General features: G+C 41.1%; 1 protein-coding gene across 1 annotated transcript; it reads left to right on the top strand.

Annotated features, from left to right (window-relative positions):
• Positions 1-711: 711 nt before the first annotated feature.
• LOC139656737 (protein spire homolog 1-like) lies at positions 712-19,652 on the top strand. Its single transcript, XM_071534346.1, has 5 exons — positions 712-1,201; positions 5,342-5,370; positions 15,234-15,482; positions 18,129-18,254; positions 19,557-19,652. Exons 1-5 carry the CDS (start codon positions 853-855, stop codon positions 19,650-19,652), a joined length of 849 nt encoding a protein of 282 aa, XP_071390447.1. The 5' UTR covers positions 712-852.
• The last annotated feature ends 1,301 nt before the right edge of the window (positions 19,653-20,953 follow it).

Here is a 20,953-nt window from a genome sequence, read left to right on the forward strand (position 1 = left end):
AACATTCTTAAAAGTTTGGAAAACTCTAGAAAATTGCATCCTCTGTTACCTGAATGGAGAATTGAATTAACACACAAAAACATCTAACTTGAGATCCAAAAGAGGGGTTCCCAAACCTTTTCATGTCTATCTCAGTAAAGTAATAGGAAAATTCCTGCTGGGGGGTCTCTGTAACTCTGTCAGGAAAGAGATACCAGTATACTAATAAATACAGAGAAAATAAGGAGATGGAAATAGGAAAAACAGAAATGTCAATAAAGAGATAGGCAAAAAGGAAAATGGATAAAGGTGGATACATGTTCCTGTTACTGTAATAATCTGTCACACCCCATCCTGTAAGAGAAAGAAAGAAAGAAAGAAAGAAAGAAAGTCTTTCTATGATCAAAAGCAAAGGGCAAGGCCAGGAAAGAGACTAACATTTCCATTAAAGTAGGCCTACTGGAGAGAGGGAGAGAGCGGGAGAGAGCGAGAGAGAGACAGAGAGAGAGAGAGAGAGAGAGAGAGAGAGAGAGAGAGAGAGAGAGAGAGAGAGAGAGAGAGAGAGAGAGAGAGAGAGAGAGAGAGAGAGAGAGAGAGAGATCATGTGATGTGGGAGTGAGCCTGGCTGACTGAGTCGGGATGCAAACACACCGTCTTATGACCGCTGGTACCTAGACGACAACAGCGCAAGGCGTCGGGCGGGGAAACAGCCATCACTGCTGCCGGCTGCTGCCAGAGGAGGAGGAGGAAGAAGAAGAGGAGGAGGAGGAGGAAGAGCAGGAGGAGAGCGCATCAATGTCTCCAGGTCGCCTCTCACATATCGGCCTGGACCTTTCCTCGACATCGGGCCTCCTCTGTTGAGATAATGAAAGGATGGCCGAGCAGCGATGCGCGGACCACGGAGAGCTGATGGATGCTGCGGCGGCGCACCGGGATGAGCGGCATCACGCGACCATGGATTTAACGGGGGAAGGAGCCGGACCGGAGGATCTGTCTTTGGAGCAGATACTGAGGCTTTACAACCAGCCCATCAACGAGGAGCAGGCATGGGCGGTGTGTTACCAGTGCTGCAGGACGCTGGCTAAGGGACACCGGAGCAGGAGGAGCTCCACCACCGCCGCCGGAGCATCGGCAGCGGCGGATCCGAGAAGGATAGACGGAGCGGGGGATGTGAGGATCCAGAAAGACGGGTCTGTTAGGGTGCAACACCAGGGCTATGCAGGTAAAACTATTAAGACTAACTGTGCCTATTGCTACTGGGATGTAGGCCAGGCCTTCTCTTGAATTTAAAAATAATGGTAGCCTATTGAGATTTTGGGATGGTCCTTCCGAGCCTATAATAATCCTATAATTAATTCCAGAAGGATGCAGTACAAATATCACAGCAACACCATAAGCCTCTATAGGAACATTGTTGTGATAACATAAGAGATAAATAATACCATAAAGTATAATAAGGTCAGTACAAACTCACTATTGAGCACCACATACACACAAGTGACCATTATAGGAACATTACAGTGATTTTTCGTTAGGGTGAGGTGTTTATTTAAGATATTTGACGGGGAAGATGTCAGCACACATTTCATCTTGTTTTTAAAACATGGGTAAATAGGCTAATTCTTAAAGGATTACTCCATAATCTGCAGCAGGGCATCAGCTGTGATGTTTAAGGCTCCATAGACATGCGTTGACCGTCCCTCAGCTCCCGTGGCTGATAAACAAAGGAATGCCACAGACCCCACGCTGGTCTCACACTCACGGGGACCAGTGATGCTCACAGTGTTTGCACCGTAAACTGAAGGCTTAGTCTTCTAAATAGTCATCTTTTATTGAGAGCCTCGCAGCTCGTTGCCCACTTCATATCAGATCAGTGCGCGCACTCGGCTTAATCTGATTAAAGCATGTGATTAGATGCTGAAATGTGGACACAGATCAGATCAAGGTCTGGATTGCTGTGTGTGTGTGTGTGTGTGTGTGTGTGTGTGTGTGTGTGTGTGTGCGGCAGAGAGAGAGGTGTATGTGTGTGGAACAAGGGTTCATGCCCCCCCTCCTGTGGTATGATAGGCACTATTAATTCTATTATTAATGAAGTGCCAAATGAACATTTGGAATCCTTCTGTTTTGACAGTTTTTCAGTTGCCACAAATAGAGAGAAAAGTGAGAGGAGGCAGTGTGACAGGAAAGCATGCCGAATGAAAAATCACTGCAATACTCCTGGAATATTCCTTTAAGGACCTATAGTGTGTCTGTGGTACTCAATTGTGAGTTTATAGTAACATTAATTTTCTTTATTGTCTTTTGTGTGTCCTATGGTACCACTATAACATTTCTATAATATTATTATGGGGATTTATAGAATCTCTGTGGTATTTGTCTAGTATCCTTCTGAAATTTGAAATTTATCATAGGATTACTGTAGTTTTTCTCCATAAGGGATCAGCCAGGATTCAAACCAGTGCAGCTCCAAGCCAAGCACACCAGTCCACTCAGCTATCCTGTGTGTTGATAGCTGGGTGTGTCTGTGATGGAGAGTGTACATTGACACCGAACACGTTAAGGTGTCTTGTCATGGTCTGCATCTTGTGTGCTGTAATCACATTTCCTCACACGCTGAACACAGAGCAGACTGACTGGATGACTGATAAACACGTCTCTCTGTTTCATTCTGTAATGGCCTATAAGGGCCTCGGGGATATGCTCTTTACTCAGCTACAGTATACACTGCTGAGTCAATGTTATGTCCATGTTATGCCTTTTGATTCAATAATGCACTGCATGCTTTGTCTAATCAACTTTTGAAAGCGAATATGAAAAGCAAAGCTATGACGATGATGCCGTTTGTGGCCTGTATGTCTATATGCTGAGAATGAATGGGCTATTTTTAGTAGCATGGAAGCGACCATAAGGAAGGGGGGACTTTGTGTGCAGTGCTGCTTGGAGCACAGCAAGCTCCTGTGGTACGCTGCTGCTGTTTTGGCAGCTCTTATTCCTCTGTTGCTCATGTAATGGTCACATAATGAAAAAGTTACAGTATTTTGTTCAGTTGCTGTAGCTCACCAAGATCTTTGGTGTCGTTAGCTATTTGCCTCCAGAATGTCATAGTTTCATTTTGTTAGTATTGCTACAGTAATCACATCTTTATTTCACAGGTGAACATACTGTCAGTGTCATGCTGTTTATTTTGCATCCTACACTGAATGTACAAAATATTAGGGACACTTCCTCTTTTCATAAAGCACACTGATGAGGTGAATCCAGGTAAAATCCATTATCCCTTATTGATTTCCCTTATTAAATCTATATCAGTCACAAAGGATAGAGAGAAGCAGATGAGTTAGATAATGATTTTTAAGCTTTGAGACAATGGAGATGTGGATTGTGCAAAAGGGGCTGCAACTCAATATCAGTAAAGTGTTCCTAATATTTTGTACATTCCGTGTACAGTATATCTTAAGGCTGCCCTAAGTAGGTTTGGGAATGCGTTTTGATCAGTGTATACACACAAACTGTTTCAGTTTTCTGGGTAATTTACTGGTCTAATTTCCACTTATCTGTGCTGCTCAGCAGAGGCTCTCTCTCCCTGAGGCACAAGCTTAGGCAGGCAAACCCAACCAAATAAATAGTGAGATAAATATGAGGCAGAAGTGTAAAGGATTTAGGATTTAGGTTCTGCTGACTTGACTTTTCAAGTCACACCCAAGGCCTGGCTAGTTTTCAGGGTCCATCACTCAAACCCACATGTCCTCCCATTATTATTTATTCAGCAGTGTATCTGGGTCATCTGTGACATTGCTTTATGTGAGAATCCATCATAGGAAAGCAGGATGATTTTAACAACCTGGCAGGCGATTGTGAATGTTTTGGTATCATGGCTAGACATTGATGAATAGATATAATTTCATGCTTCTGAAACCCTGAAGTGTTTTAGTATCTATAAGAAGCCACATTTGGTTATTCATACATCCTGTTTGGTGTTTAAACACACAAGGCCTGTGTGCAGATTACCAGATGTGTCCATAACACTGTTACTTGTTGCTCCTCATTCTGCAACATCACATAAAAATTTGCTTATGCAAGTTAGGGTCACAAGGTAATGGCGGACTTGTTGCGATATTGCATTACTGTCTGTTACAATACAATGCAGCCGTTTGTTGAGAGGGTCATCTGTTTGCAGGCTGTTTGTTCCTCATACTGAAGTAAAAGCTGTTTATGACGATGATGTGGTCTTGGGAAACATTGAAATGGATTTTAGATTTGAATGAAGCACATTCATGCATCACGGATTCCCTGCTGGCAGACGCAGGCAGAGTTTTGTCATTACTGGTCACATGCTATCCTAACTAATCAAGTGGTAAAAATGAAGTGGAGCTTTTATTAACACTGGCCTAGTTTGCATGACGGCATCTAGAGGACGGAACACTTTCCTTGAAGTTAATTTCAGACCCCGGGTGTAAGATAAGGAAAGAAGAAGGGAAAATGTAATCACTGATAAGTAAGCTGCAAGGGATGCTAGACTAAAGGCTTCCCTGCCTGTGTGTGATAAAAGACCTGTGTCCAAATCAGAGCAAACTGCAGGAAAAGATCATACTGATCCTACAATGCCATATTTTCTTTAAAGCTGCACTTGGGCGGCCCAAAGTGTCATCGAGAGATAAATGACAGATGAAAGGTTGAAGGACTTCATCACACAGAAACCATGTAACACACAGTGAGGAGTGCACAGTATCTTCAATAACATTTCTTCTTTTGAGTTTGCGCTCTAGTTTCCAGTTTGTGCCTCGCTCTTAAGTTTCGATTTGTCGCTTCTTGTGCTCTGAGCAGATTTCCCGCCAATGATCATCACACCTGAAATTAATTTAGGCTAATAGAGCGAATAGATGGCATGGGACATTCTTATCTGTTGCAGCCCCAATTTGTGATTTTTTACTTAAAAATCTTGCTTAGTGCAGCTTTAAAAGGAAATGATGAATGAAAGTACGTCTGATAGGCACTTTCTGCTTAGTTTGTTCTCCATGTGAGTGTGTCTTAAATGTTTCTATGGGTGCCTTTTGACCTTTTGAGATGACAGGTAGAGTGGCTTCTGCACCTGCAGCTACCGCTACAGTGATTGCCATGGAACCTGAGACAATGTACACCTCATTGATTTCATAAACACAAAGACATTGTTAGTTGAAGCAAAGGACATGCATGACCTTTGACATTAATAGCTTTGAACATCATCATGTGCGCTTAAGCTCTTTCAATCACATATTTATGTACTGTAACCGAGCAATGTACTGTATGTAGCCAAGCATATCTGTATGTAAGCTGCTTTACACTCAGCTGTTTATCATAACATTGCTTCCTTGTCTCCCTGCAGATAAATACAGCCCGTGCACATCAACAGAGGTGAGTAACTCTACTGTAATACTGTTGTACTGTATTTCATCATCACACGCCTACAGAGGTTTGGACTATATAGCTGAGACATTATTTACTCCTGAGCAGTACACTACCAAAGTAATGGCTGGGAGTGAGGGAGTAATAACAGATTGTGATTCACTGCAGGAGGAAAATGTCACTTGGAAACATTATATCAGGAACAACCAGCGTTTTATCACCATCTTGCTCACAGTACACTTTATATGATTGGTACAATACATACTACTTTTTATCACCATTTTGCTTACAGTACTTTGGACAGTATTTACCTCATGTTATTGATATACTGTATGTATTGTAGATGTATTTGTGTTTCAAGGACCCCCTTGAAAACGAGAAGATTCATCTCAAGGGGTTTATCCTACAATAAAGTTCAAATGTTAAAAAAAAAAAATGCTACCTACTTGTAGCTGCTGGGTGGGAGAGAGAAAACAACAAAGACATTTTAAAAGACGAGGATGGTCACACAGAGGGATTATGTTGGGTGTAACTAGTATTGTAACATCGTTAGCAATGTTTTCGATGATTACCTCATTTACCACATATAATGTGGGTAGGAAAACATTAATATTTGAGGGATTATTTCAAGTGCAACCGGTGACAGATAGCACTGTGGTTGAAACTATCAGTAAACAAGAAAGGTGGTGGCACGCACATCTGTTGTCCGTCTCCGAAACGTCACTTCTCTGAAAACTATCAGTAGCCAAGGGTGTGTTGTGATGTGTTAATCCTGATAGATGACATGCCTGTCATGCAACTGCAGTGCTGCCAACAATCACACAAAAATGAAACAGCTCAAGTTTAAGTTTCAACTTTGTCTCCTGTGGGGAGTTGGTTTTGCAGCAAGTTTACATAATAAAAAAACATAAAAAACATGAGACTAACAGGCAGAACAAAGAAACAGACATTCAGTTGGGTTCGATGCAGTTTCAAGCATGCAGCGTAAGAGAAATCATCATCATCATCATCATCAATATCATTGTCATTGGCCTTCATCTCCCTCTATCAACAGTCCTCATACCTGGTTTTCTCAGCTGTAGCGAGACTGAGGCACTGGCCACAAGGGAGTACCGTAAACCCAGGATGTTAGGGATTGCCACAGTAGGAGATAATTTAACAACTGAACCGCCTGTATGCAGCGCAGTCAGGGTGTCTGTTAATAGTTTTTGTTGACTGCTTTTCCTTGTTTCCTAGCGTTTTTACTGCCTTTTACTGCCCTTGTCTCTGGCATTTCATAGCGTCTACCATTTCATTGCATGTGTCCCATCTGTGTCCCCCTCAGCCTGTATCTTTTGCCCAGACGTTGACTCCTTCAGCCCCAGAGCTCCCAGCTGGTCTCCCTGACTGACTGGGTGGAAATGTCACCCAGCAAGGCCTCCTCTTTGAAGCTAGTTCTGGGTGACGTTTAAGATCTAATTAAAGGGCAGAGTAAAATCGTCTCACCCGCCCACCACCTCCGCTGACTCTCTCTGTGCTAACGTCAGCTGCCGGTTAATGGTTGTGATCACAGCTGTAAAAGAAAAGGTCTTACAGTATGGGAGGAGCTTTTCTACTTATTTTTACTTTTCAGCAACATTTCGCTGGATGTTCTATGCATAATAATTTTAGCCTGCAGGGATCTCATTGATGTCACTCCAGTGAGCAGATGGTCTCAGAGTGTATGATGTATTTAAAGGTGAGAAATTGATGTGCAAGTATTTTGTGTTTGGTTTGTCGTTGCACATTGATTCCCAGTTTGCTGGAGACAGTGTAATTGTGTGGGAGTTCTGGACGTGGATTGTTGGATTGCCTGGTAATAGGGCTGCGATAACAGATGGACAGTGAATAGCTCACACACACACACACACACTGCTCACTGCAGAAGTGGAGAATGTGAAACTGTATAGACAAATCCCTGCTAAGCAGCTTTGCACCAGAAATGAGTTCTTACAATACAGTGTGTTAGAGACTGGCTGACAAAACTACAGGCAAGTCGTTCAAGGTGCTTGATGCTTGACAGTGTAAAATCCTACAGCGCAGAGACGTTCTGCACATCATAACTTACTGTAGCATGTGGAATTAGCCCAGCAAACGCGTGTACACGCTGACACACACATTATCCACACATGGCTTCAGACAGCGTGAACTCTGCCAAATGCAGTTGTGAATGTCAGATGATGCGCTCTTCTTCATAGCCAATGAGCTCAGCTGCTGGCTGGATCACAGCATGCTGCAGAATAGGGCTCTTTGTACAGTAATGACTATAGGTACATTTAGTTTTTGATGTATAACTGACACTCTATTCTACTTCCCCTCTATCCCTTTCTAACTTTATTAAAAGGTCTTGAATATTCTCTCACGTTTCTGTCTTCGTCACCTAGTTCCTCATGGTCCGCTGAGGTCTTTGCTGGCGACCCCTGCAGCCATGTTAGACCCTCCAGGTCCCGTGATGCGGTGTAACTTCAGAGATTCTGGATTATGCTTCATCACATTCCTCCATGTCAAAGTTTAAGCGCTCTGTTAATGTATACTCTCTGAGCTTTTGAAGTCTGGAAAGGGATCAGAGTTTAATGATCACATTCGTTGTTTAATGTAAACAGAAAATTCAAGTAGGAGTTATGTCAGGTATTTTGTACTATTCCATAGGAATATCTGCCGTTTTTCTTGGATGATTTGATGATTGTTTGCTTTTATACGTGTATATTTGGCTGTAAATGTGTGTGTGTGCATGAAAGAGTGAGCGAAAGAGAGAGAGAGTATACAAAAGAGGGAGGGATGGAAAGGAAGAGAGATAAAAGCAAACTACAAAGGGAGAACGAAAGGGCGATGTGTATGTGCATTTTTCTTCTCTCTCTCTCTGTGTTTTCAGTGAAGTTATGTGAGTTGCATGTCTACTGAACAGTGAACCAAAGCAGCCTCGCTCAGTCATATGACAGTCAGAGGTCAGAGCATAGTCAGGCGTAAGAATTTCTAAGCGGAATCTGCTCTCTTACAACATGTGCTTGTGCCTGAGAGGAAATAACCGACACTTGTTTATGCATCATGAAATGGTCAGGTTATGACACCTATACCTTATCGTCATTGGAATGTTCTAAACGGGTTCGGTGAGAATACTGTCTGTCTTCGAAAGCCGTCAGTCAGTCCCTGTCTACCACTTAGCACTGAAGTCATCAATTATGAATTGAATAGATCGATTCTCTACAATCTCGCTTCAATGTCAACCTTCTGAGACGATGGCATTGATGATAGTTAGATGTGGATTGTGGACTGTGAATCTTCTAATTTGGTCAAAGTCAAAGATGGCCCTTCCAGATATTTGGACAGGTATAATAGAGTATGTTCTTGTTTAACCCAAACATAAAATATGCCTTTGGCTTCATTTCCCAGACCTAGATAATTAAAAAGCCCCCTATAAACACTTGCTTTAACTGTTAGGTGTCTTTGAAAGAAATAGTCATTAGTCCCGCCATATCAGTGCAATCTTGCTATGATGAGATGTGACACTTAGAGTGATGATGATTTTACAGAGCTCAAATCTTTCAGACAGTGCAAGTGATTTAATAAATGATGTGAAAAAAGACAGAAATTCTCATTACATTAACTACCTACTATAGCATTAGAAAGCTATTAAATTTGTGCAGAAAAGGACAGAATTTCCAAGATGCTCATTGCTCACAACATACTCATAATGATTATGATGTACTAGCCTGTGCTGTACTGTATATATCACCCATACAAGCCATCTGCATCCCCTTCAGAGATGTACAGTATGTACGTGAGATGAGAGGGGGGCTGACTAGATTATGCAATCCACACAGAAGACAAGTCCGAATCCAGTTAAGGCAGCAGTTCACAACAGGAGTCTTTGTTGAGTCAGTTCTGATTCATTTATCTATTTATTTATTATTAATTCCTGCATTTGATGTGACTTTTATTCCTTTAAACAATAGACCATGAATGCAATGACCTAGGATCAGTTTCCCCTTTTAGATTTTTTTGTTGTAAGGTTTCTAAATCTATGGGGCTGGATGATTCAAAATGGGTCATGCATGACAACATTGGCTTTATGAATGAGAGACTAAGACTACGAGAGGCTAGATTACTCAGAGTCCTAGGCTGAAGAAGTTTAGAAACACTGGATTTGTCATAAAGAATGAAAATGATATGGGGCCAAATGGCCTGGCAGAATCCTAGACTCTTCTAGTCAGAGAGGAGTGACAAATACAAGCCCAGGATGCCTATTGGATACAATGATAGAACAGTTAAAAGGATCCTAATATACAGAGGTAATCCATTTGTTGTCCTTTTCCTTCTTGTAAAATTGCATTTAGGTGAATTCCTGTTTACTTGCACTGCCATGACCTAATTCCTGTGAACTAATAAGGAAGTATGGTTAAAATCCCCACATTATTTCCTGCAATCCTTTAATTCTAGCCAGTTTGTGCTGATTTTGCTAATTCGTTTCCAAGGTGTTGGCAAATACTGATGGATGGAGGGCTTGCATACAGTAGCCTAGCTCTTATAGATTTCAGTTAGCATCCCATCTACTCATTAATGACTCAGACACAACCCAAACTAAAACCAGCGGGATTCTCCATCTTTAACAACTGTCCGAGTGTGGACGGTCATAAAATTTAACGGCCAAATCCATAGTCCTCTTTACCCCCTGAGCCTCTGAGCCATGTGAGATCCTCACTGGCCTCCCTCAGTCTTCTCTGGAAGAGCAGTGGAGCGAGGCCAAGCTGAGTACAAGACCGTCAGAAGCCTGTTTTTTCTCTCATGTCCTGTGAGATCCAGACGGCCTGCCATGTGATTCATACAGGGGGGTTCGCTACTGACTTAAAGCTACACAGGCAAGACCGTTATGGAAAAATACACCCGCGTCATCAGCCTAAATCACAAGGTGGAGATGCAGTAGAAAAGAACATTCCATCCCCCCTAATTGAGACCCTGTAGATTCACCCTATTGGCCCAAATGAAATTCTGGTGTTGGGTATGGAGTCTATGGACACTTCTCCACCCATGGGAAGTGACGAATGGAAACTTGAGAACAAAAGAGAGAAAAAGAGCTGCACCCAGAGAAAGCTGGACATTAGAACTTTTGCCTCTCTCATCCCTTTGGTATCCTTTGGTATAAAGCATCACAGACTGGACAGGTTGGTAAAGAGCGTGCTGTGTGCGGTTTAATGATGTCACATAATCACATTCCATGATTTGTGGGTATTGAAGTTTTCAAGCAGTTTCCTCTTGCTGCCATTTGGAGCTGCTAACGTGTTTAAAGTGCAGCTTTAAACAAGCCTATTTCTGGGGAGCTCTGCTTGTAGTATGAAAAATTAGTATGGTAAATAGTATGGTAAATTAGGAATACACAATGGCAGTTTCCAAATGTCTGGAAAGTTTCACACTATGGCAAACAGTAACTTATAAGCTGTGAATGTGTGGTAGCACCTGGCCATTTAACCTAGAGGGCCTCATTACATCATGTTGTAATGTACTGTACTGGAATATAGGCTAGATGTTACATGTACTCTTGTCAACCTGTGGCTCTGTTATATCATATCCTGCCGTGTCCTGTCCTTTTACCTGAGGTCATGTACTACAATTACAGTTGACAGCAGTAGTGAAATCAAACCTTAAATGCTTCAGAAACTGACACCTTGACATAACATTCAAGTGTCCCTTTATAAATAAGGTGAGCCCTAATTTGAATTGGATATGTAAAAATCAACATTGAAATGATAGTAGACAGTAGGTGGATAGTAGATATGTACTGTAAGTAGGTGTTGATGGTAAACAAAACGAAGGGATGGGATTTTGCCTACAGGAGAGAGAGGCCCTGTGAATGCAGCTATAGTGCTGTCTTTGTGTGTAATTGAATGAGAAGTCACTGCCAGCAGGCGTATAACCGAGGAAAATTAGAACTGCGTTTGTGAAAGCACAAAGGAGGCAGCAGCATCATGGCATTTCTATCTGCTGCTGTCACATTCCCAGTGTTTACTGACTGCATATAGGCAATAAGAATCCTATATGTTGGCATGAGAAATAAAGGTCAAATTTGTACATGCTGATGTGTTTTTTTTTTAACAATATATGATTCTGAACCCAGTCTGTCTACAAAACATGGTTGTTTTTGATGAAGCCATAGCCATATTTTTTTTAATGATTATTATGTGATTATGTGAAAATTTCATTATGTGAAAATTTCATTATGTGAAAATTATGTGAAAATTTAATGTGAAGGAAGTGCAGACAGTGAAAATATGAAGCTTGACCTCCGTATTCACTGTCATAAAAAATGTCACACCTCAAGAAAGTGTCATACGCTAAGAAAGGCGTTTACATCTTTGATTTTTACACAGAAGTGAAGAACGCTTTTCTGTGCGTCAGAGTGATTTTTTTTTTTTGTATTCTGTGGTCAGCTGCCTCCCTCTCCGTGATAGGAATGCTGAAATCCTAGCCAGGCTGTTTGATGTTGCTCTAGTCTGTGATGATGGCCGCTGCTGCACTTCGCTGCACAGGCAAAACTCCCTTAGCTGACATCTTCCTCCTCCTCCTCCCCTCTCGTTTTCTTCTTCTTCTCCTTTCATCCCCATCCCTTCTCTCCCCTCCATCCCCATCATTCTGCACTGTTGCCTGGAAGCCTGGGAACCAGTTCGGGGGGATTGGGATTTTGAACTGGAATGGAGACATGTTTGCGTTAGGCAGCCTTCATGTTTGCGAGTGTCAGACTTCAGAGCCTTCATGGAGTCACGGGGACTCTTATTGCCTAAGATCAGTCGTAGTTTGTAGTTACATGTGTCAAAAATGACTCTATTAAGCTCTTTTAGTTATGCTTAGGCTAGACTGGAATGACAACAGTAACATAGAAAGGATTCTGTTTCATGTATGTTTTGGTGGTGTGGGAATAGACTGGAAACATGTTAATTCTTATACAAAAAACTAAAATATACTGTATAATTTCCATTACAACATATATAGTTATATATGGTTTCCATTATAACATTTGTTATAACTAGGGGGTAAATTGAAGTATGTGATGAAGGGAGATTATGAAAATTATTGAATGCTTCCATGTTTTCAATGACAGAGTTTAAAAGAAGGGTGAGGGAAAATGTCCCATCCATCATCATCACTTGAAATGTAACAAACTGGTTATTACATAGATTATAGCTATCTGCTGGAGCCTCCCTTTCTATTTGACTTTATCTCCTTTGACAGATTTATCTCCTTTGCTGTTTAAGCCCTTGAGTAAATTTTGAAAGGCGTGACCAGCAGTAAAGCTGGCAATCAGATATGGAAACAGAAGCCTGAAAATCCACATACTTCACCATGTAAAACCATTATGTACTGGGTGGGGTGATAATACAGTATCTTTCATGATGTCCTCATATTCTCTACAGTGTGCTGTGGTCGGCTGCCACTAGAAGAGTATTGCTCCGTCTTAGCCTGAGGTTATAGCAGGTCCCAGGGGGAGTGTGTTTGCATGTACAGGCGCTTTTTTGTGTGTGTGTGTGTGTGTGTGTGTGTGTGTGTGTGTGTGTGCCTGGCTGCCTGCATGGTGTTGTATATCAGTGGGTGTGGATCTGGGTGGAGCTCAGACAAAGAGGTCTCATTCAGCCCGGCCGCAGCGATTTCCCCCCCGGAGGAAAGAGAGGAGGACAGATCTCTCATATGACTCCTCCCTCCATGGACGCCTATTGATCTGCTCTTGATCTTCATGTCTCCAAGAACCCCCCTCCTCTCCTTTAATCACTCTCTTTCTCTTCATCTCTCACCCTGCTCCGCGCTCCTTGACCTCTCTTCCATTTAATGACTCTCCCTTCTCATTCATGGCATCTCTTTTGCCCTCTCTCTGCCGATACATTTCTCTCTCTGATCCATTTCTTTCTTTGTTTCTCATCCTCATCATTCAGTCGTCCTCTCTCTCTCTCACAGTTTCTTTTGCCTCAGTTTGTTTTTCATGCTCTCTCGCACCCCCACTCTCTCTTTTCTTGGTGTTCAGGGCTGCAGAATAATCCCCCGTGTGATTTCCCAGTCTTGTTTTTTGTCTTGGCCTCAGCATTGCCGGCTTTATACAGCGTGACTCTCCATTTCCAGGGCAGTTTGAGCGCTATAACCAAGTGCAGAATCCCCTGACCTGCAAGCATCAACCTCTGTACTACAGTAGAAACCAGTATTACAGATATTAATCTTCCAGACACATTTAGAGCATTTAAGCTTTCAGAAAGCTTCCCTTTACAGTTTACCATTAAGCAAATTACACATAAATTGTTTTGTACAGCCACTGAATAACTTTATATCTTCAAAAGCTGGACTGAATCTGCACTGTGTATGACTGTGGGTCATCATAACTCATTATTATGGTTCAAGGATAGATATCTTTCTGACCTGTTTATGGCAGTTACACTCAGATAGTTACACTGTACAGCAAACAAAATTCCCACGAATTGTATAAAGTATAGAGTTATATTCTGCTATTGAAGATCTTTTGGCTTTTGCATCTTCAAAAGATGGGCTGAATCCGCATTAATGCGTGCATCATTATATTATGAGGATTAGAAGTCGTACTGATAGTCTCAGTCACAGCAGATTGGCTTTCAGAAAGCATCGCTGTAGAGTTGACTTCTTAACAAATTGACTACTTCTTTCATCTTCAAAAGTTGTGCTGAATCTTTATTAATATGTCATTATGTTATGATAATTGGTTGAATTGTGTTAATTGGTTAGGGTTCGTTATAATTGTGTTATGGTAATTGTAGTTATATAGATACAAAACCAGAAGGTAGATACAACTGAGCAAAATATTGATTACTATGTATATATGTATACATATATTACATGCATTATTTATACAGTTGCAGCATGCCAGCAAATGAATAGTTTTCCTTTCTTTTATCTTCAAAAGATGGGTTAAATGCACTAATGATTAAGATGATTAGGTACCTGACTGACACAGTTCCAGCACTTATGCTTTCAGAGAGCATCAGAATATAGCTGAACAGTGAACAAATGGCAGATTCATTGTGTTGCCTCCGTTACTTCCTGCTTCTGAATATTCTAGATTCTTTCATCCTCAAACAATGGGCGTCACCTGCACTAGGATATGTATGATATCTTATGATGATGATGATGATGATGATGATGATGGCTTTTTCTTTCGTCAGCTACTCACATGATCTACCCACAGTAATCTGCTCCTAGGGTCAGGCTGCTTTGTCTGTCAAAGACCAATTGTGTGTGTGTGTGTGTGTGTGTGTATTTCTCAATGGTTGTGTCATGTGATCGCCGTATTACAGCTGTTCAGCCCAGGCTTCATACATGAAAGTGGGTCATATTACATAATAAAGACATAAGATAAATCCATATTTGTTTTTATTGACCAGCAGATTAACATTTGAACAATATAGAAAGCAAGACAGATGATCTAGAAATCTTCCACAAAGCATACATGTATTGTTTTTATGAATGATCTATTATGGATGTTTCCATCCTCAGACATCAGTTATTGATTGAAGGTCGACTCTTCACAAATCCAATAACCTTGTTATTGGAAAATGCTTTTTAGGGAAAAGTCAATGGCATTTATCATTTTTTTCATGATAGTCCCAAGCATTTCTTGAGTTAAGTGACTTAAGACTTATAGATTTCTTAATTTAAGAAAAACTACATGTATAATCTTAACACAGAAAATGTCTTTGGAGGATCATCCTTAAAATCCTTAACACACTATTAATGTTATTGATGATGAATTAAATAACAATAATACATTTATACGCATTCAGATCAGGATATATTTTTCTCGTTTCACAGTCTATATTTTTCTAGTTTCACAGTCTATATTTTCTCTGCAGGTGATTGAGTCCCTGGGCATCATGATCTACAAGGCTCTGGACTACGGGCTGAAGGAGAACGAGGAGAGGGAGCTCAGCCCGCCTCTGGAGCAGCTCATCGACCTCATGACCAACATGGCCGAGGCAGAGAGGGACGCCTGCCCCGATGAAGGCTACGAGGCCACCGAGGAAGAGGAGGAGGAGGAGGAGGAGGCCGAGGACGACCCGGCGAACCTCTGCAGCGTTCACGGCTACAGGGACATACTCCAGGTAGGCAGCCGAGGGAGCGACTGTGTGGTCTGGCTCATGATGGAAACATTGGGTGTGTTTCGGTGTGTTTCTTGGTGTGTTACACCAAGGGATTTGACATTTAAAGTGGTAATCAGTGAGATTCAGTTTTCTGTTGTTTTTTTTTCACTTTCATACTTCCACACTCTATTTACTAAGCATTTTAAGCATTCTCTGGTATAATACTGTATCCTATACTTCCACACTCTAATTACTACTTAAGCATTATCTGGTATAATACTGTATCCTATCACATTGAATCAATGATGAACCATATAAACCAGATAATAAATGATATCTTTGTAATAGGGACTGGACAATATGCTTATCTCACGATACAATTCGATACACGATATGGGGTTCATGATTCAATACAACCACGATACGATGTAATAAATATAAATTCAACGACAACAAATCTGACTAGCAATGGCATTGACTTGCTAGAATGTAAACAACAAGTAGCTAATATCATGATTTAGACTTTTGACATTTTAATTTTCTAGCACCCATATCACCTTGAGTTATGAACAATCAACCACCAACTGTGGCTGCTCTGTGTATCCGCAGTGAATACTAGTCTAGAGCATCATACTCTCTTCTCCAGAAAGTCACTTTTCATAAAATAATTACGTCTGACAAAAAAACAAAAAATGCCTTATCACTAACAACAGTCCATATGAGGCTGAATGCATTGGTACCCAAGGATTCCACAATGTGAAATATGGCACAGATTCCTACCACAGTACAGGCTGGCAGGCCGGGCTCATCCTCCCTGGGAGCTGTGTATCTCTGTCGTCCAATGGAGCAGAGAGCCACTATGTCAGTGCTCAGATGGCCTGGTACTGTTTACATAATGCCCACATACCCATTTACACACACACACACACACACGCACACACACACACACACACATACACAGTTGAGGCTTGGAGCTCAGAGTCAGCTCTCCAAAGAGACACATCTGAGCAGCGTGGCAGTCTAGCCGGCCGATGGCTAGCTAGCTGTCTGTTCAGATTGCCTTCTGTATCTTTTCCTCCCTCCGTCCCTTCCATCCATTCACTCTCCATATTCCCTCGATTTCCCTCTCATCCTACTGTAGTATCTCTAGCTGACATAGATTACACTGTACTTTATTCTTCTTTAGCCTTTCTCTCTGCTCCCTTCTCTCTCATCCATTCTTGTTGCTCTGAATTCATTTCTATTTGATTTGCTGTTAGGAATTTTGTGTCAGTATTATTCAATTAAAGTAGCTGATGCATTTTGTGTGTGTAAAAATATCCAGAGTCCTCACAGACTTGTCTTTCATCCTTGACACATGATATTTTGGTACGTAATCATGCCCTTATTCCTGGAATTGGTAAGATGTGGGCAAGATGAAGCTTTATTGAGAGAGGGTGGTCTGCTATTTTCTGTGTTTGCTGAAATTTGTTCCAACTGGAATGCAGATAGTCTGGACAAATGGATGCCAAGACCATGCCAAGCAGTGGCCCGGGGCACCTTCTGTTCATCTGAGAGACACAAGGACATATTCTGTCATCACTGCTGGTGTGTGTGTGTGTGTGTGTGTGTGTGTGTGTGTATGTGTGTGTGTGCGTGTGTGTGTGTGTGTGTACAGCAGTTGGGCTCCCCAGGTCACCGTCCTCAGGCATCCTTGTACTGTGGATTGTGTTTCACAGTCAATAACAGTTGTTTACAAATGTCTGTGCATGTTAATGGGTTGTTATACTTTTAAGCAATGCTTCTTATAAAGGCTTTGCAGTTAAGTCTCCCAGCAACCACAGTTGGCGCCATCATGGAGATGATGACGTCAGAGGAGAATTGGCTGGGCACAAATAGGCTAATGACTAAATAGAAAACAGTTGGGCAAGATAAAGACCTGGAAGGTATTGTTGTGATGTTGGTGTAGGTCACTTCATTAAAGTAAAAGTGAACAGATCATTCAGATTTGTTTCCAAATGTAGGTTACTGTGACACAGTAAACTGTCTTTGCTTTAAGCCCCAGTCTCTACTGCAAAACACTTCAAAACTAACTTGAGAAGAGTCAGCTCAGTGAACCTGAACAAACATTTAGTTTTTAGCTTTGTTAGCTGGCTAACCAGCCAGCAGGCTAATTTAGCAAAACAACCACTGTAAATGTTGTTAAAATATAGCCATACTAATGCTAGCTTCTACTATATGTTAGCTAGTGTGCAAATCAGATGTGTTTACAACAAGACAGTGATGGTTTGCTGACCATATGGTTAGCTAACAAGCTGATCTTATCTAAACACAAAATTGATCAGTAACGAAATCAGTTCCCCGTCAAAAACAGCATAGAAATTAACCATGTCTATTCAATTCTGTTGAGACGACCAAGTCATACATTCAGAAACAACCAGCTGTTCACAACCACTGTTGGCCAAGAGCTTTGGACCTCCAATATGGCCGCCAGAGGGAGCGTTATGTCACCTGTAAGCCCTCTAGAGTATGTGAAAACATGTGTATTCAGGGCCAAGGGTGTGAGTAAATTACATTCAACATAGTGAGTATTTCTCTGTGATTTCTGTGATGTTTATAGTAAATGCAATCCTGTAAACTGTGTACTGAATGCATCTTTCTCTCTCTACTTCACTCTCTCCTTTGCAGCTCTGTACATCTCATCTACCAAGCCAGTCGGATGCCCCCAGTCACTACCAGGCAGTGTGTCGGGCTCTATATACAGAAACCAGGGAGCTACGCACTTTCCTGGATAAGATCAAGAGTGCCAAAGAGGTAGGACTCTCTTTTGAGATACACTTATTGGAATTTAAGCTGTCATATAGGTGCTTGTCAGTGACACGGTATAGGGAAATTGTTTATTAGCTATAGTGAAAGTATACTCACGCTTCATAATACTGATCCTATTTTAAATAAAGCTTTAACCTGCTGCACAAGGCACTCCCCTTGAATATGAGGTTAGACTGATCACTGACCTTCGCAGTTAATAAACTGGATTAACACATTAGACAGGCTCTGTATGGACGAAGGTCATAACAAGGCATCACTTCAGGAGATTTAGCACTGTGACCTTACATGCTCCATACGCACCAGTAATAAACATAATTCTCACCAGCTACGGGTGTCATTGACAATGTTAGCCAGGGGGAACTCTAGTGTTTTGAAACTGCTGCTGCCTGTAATGAAAGTAAGCCATTCATCTGAAACTGTTTAAGACACATGATTTGTCTGCATGTGAAGGGTTTTATTCCAAAACATGTATCTATCTATGTATCCATTTTACTTGATGTTCGCCACGTAAGAACATTTTATTTGATGTTCATTGCTCTGTTTTTAAAATATATATGATTATATCCTCTACCATGTTCTATTTTGTAAGTAAAGGGCTCAAGGAAGCTGCTGTCATAACTTCAGTAATATTTAATAGTGAGTTTTACTTTACAGAGTATTTAATTTTTCAAATGGTTATCTCATTTTAGAATGAAACTCTTCACATGTATCCTTGTACAGCTTTTATATCTAGTGTGCTGACCGTTAATACTACTACTGCTGCTGCTACTACTACTACTACTACTAATAATAATAAACATTATTTGTACATTTTGTGCATTTTATAGTTTTCGAAGTGCTTTAACAATCAATTAAAAGCAAGCATCATGCTTCATGAAGGAAGGTTAAGAATAGATTAAACATAATAGGATACAAGTCATTACATATAAACAAGTCTATAAGAATAATGTTCAAGAGATGATTTAAAAGATGATGCTGATTTTGCTAACCTAAACTAAATAGTAGATAAATAGTATTCACCATCCAGTCTGTGACTCATTGTGTAGAAAATACAGTAGCTCTATGGTTTATGTAATAAAAATAAACCAGTCTGTGTGAATGTTGTACCTGTAGGTGTATGGTATCAGTTTTTCTCTGTGCTTTTGTGTATTAAAACGTTCAAATGAAGAGGGCAGCAGAGCATAACAGTCGAATCTCTTCCTCCATGTTGCCTCCCATCACCATGCGGCATGCATATGAGTTATTTATATCAGCTTGTATCTGAGTGCGCAATCTTGCCTGTTTCAGCCATTGGTCATCATGCCTGTGAGGAAGGCTGGGTGGAAGCATGTAATAGGCATGGACAACAGAGCAGAGCTCTCTGACACAGAGACAGAGCGATGAGGACAGCAGCCAGACAGCCATGCTTACTGTGAGACAGTCAGATGATGCTGAGAGGCATCCGTGGTAATGACTGTGGAAGAAATGAAAGAAATGAACGCAAGAGACGTCATTGCTGTGCAGATGAATAGACGTAGTAACGCACATTGTTCAGTTGTAAATGCAGTGATGGGTCTTAAACTTTGCAGAAAACATTTTGACGTTGAATAACACTGATAACACTGAAAATGCATGTAAATATGGCACTAGAATTAAAGTTGAGACGATATCCGTAGTCGTTCATAGCTGCTACTGCATCGTTTTGTGAAATCGGGACATAAATATCGTTCTGATATCAGTTCAAAACAGCCATAATATGTTGTGAAAATGTTGTGCTCGTTGATGTTGAATTTGGTGAGTTTTTTTGGCATGTTTTGGCAATAGTCCAATTTGAAGATATTGAATATCAGCACAAAATATCAGCTATTGGCAGCTTCATGCAACAGTATCAGTATCGATATTGGCCTTCAAAAACCCACATGGGTCGATAGCTGCTGTACCAGTGTGACAATACCTTGTCCTGTAATGCCCTAATACTCAGAGACAGTAGATGACAGGCCACACTGTCACACCCTGCTGGCTGACAGTTTAAAGTAGGCCACTGTATGTACTGCATGTCAGACATAGATGACAATATTTGGAGACACGCTGACTCTCAGTCTGACAAAATCACTGTGCACAGGTTCTAAAAAAGGCTTGATTATAATAATCTTGTTCGAGGGCCTTATTGAGTATGTAGGTTGGTCTGTGATGTTATATTTTCAACCTGTCATGCATACCATGAAGGCTTAATGTCTCTCTCAGTGTGTCACTGGTGTGCTGTTTGCTGCTGGGTCATGTGTTGTCCACATTCAACACGGGGGATCCCAGGCCGTTACACTGGCCATCTCCATTGCTTTTTCCCAATAATCTGTAGTTATCAAGGGACATGAATGTCATAATTTGTGGGATCAATTTTTTTCATCCTCAAATCGCCACTTGCATGTTGCCCTTTTTATGACTCAGTGTTATTCATCAATAGATATTGCAGTCATGTTGAAGTTGCAGATATTACAGGATAAAGACTACAGGCCCATTTCAATTTGTGTACAGAGTTATGGACTATACTGATTGCTTTGTACTTGCCTGAATGCCAATTTGGGGAAATGAACATGAGCTGATAATACGTCTCTTTCATCACAGATGTATTATCAGCTAATATTCATTTTCCTTTCCAAGTCCCCACTGAAATCGTTTCTCCAAATTCAAAGAGTTTTTTTCTCAAA

This window comes from Centroberyx affinis, unplaced genomic scaffold, assembly GCF_046629955.1.
Source record: "Centroberyx affinis isolate AG114_WGS23_722 - 3 ecotype Tasmania unplaced genomic scaffold, CSIRO-AGI_Caff_v1 ptg002522l_1, whole genome shotgun sequence".
NCBI classification, from domain to species: domain Eukaryota; kingdom Metazoa; phylum Chordata; class Actinopteri; order Beryciformes; family Berycidae; genus Centroberyx; species Centroberyx affinis.

Excerpts from the sequence above, each read along its gene's own strand:
- LOC139656737 (XM_071534346.1), top strand. The coding sequence starts at position 853 with ATGGCCGAGCAGCGATGCGCGGACCACGGAGAGCTGATGGATGCTGCG. Across the intron at positions 1,202-5,341 it reads GCAACACCAGGGCTATGCAG|ATAAATACAGCCCGTGCACA; the intron begins GTAAAACTATTA and ends GTCTCCCTGCAG. Across the intron at positions 5,371-15,233 it reads GCCCGTGCACATCAACAGAG|GTGATTGAGTCCCTGGGCAT; the intron begins GTGAGTAACTCT and ends TTTTCTCTGCAG.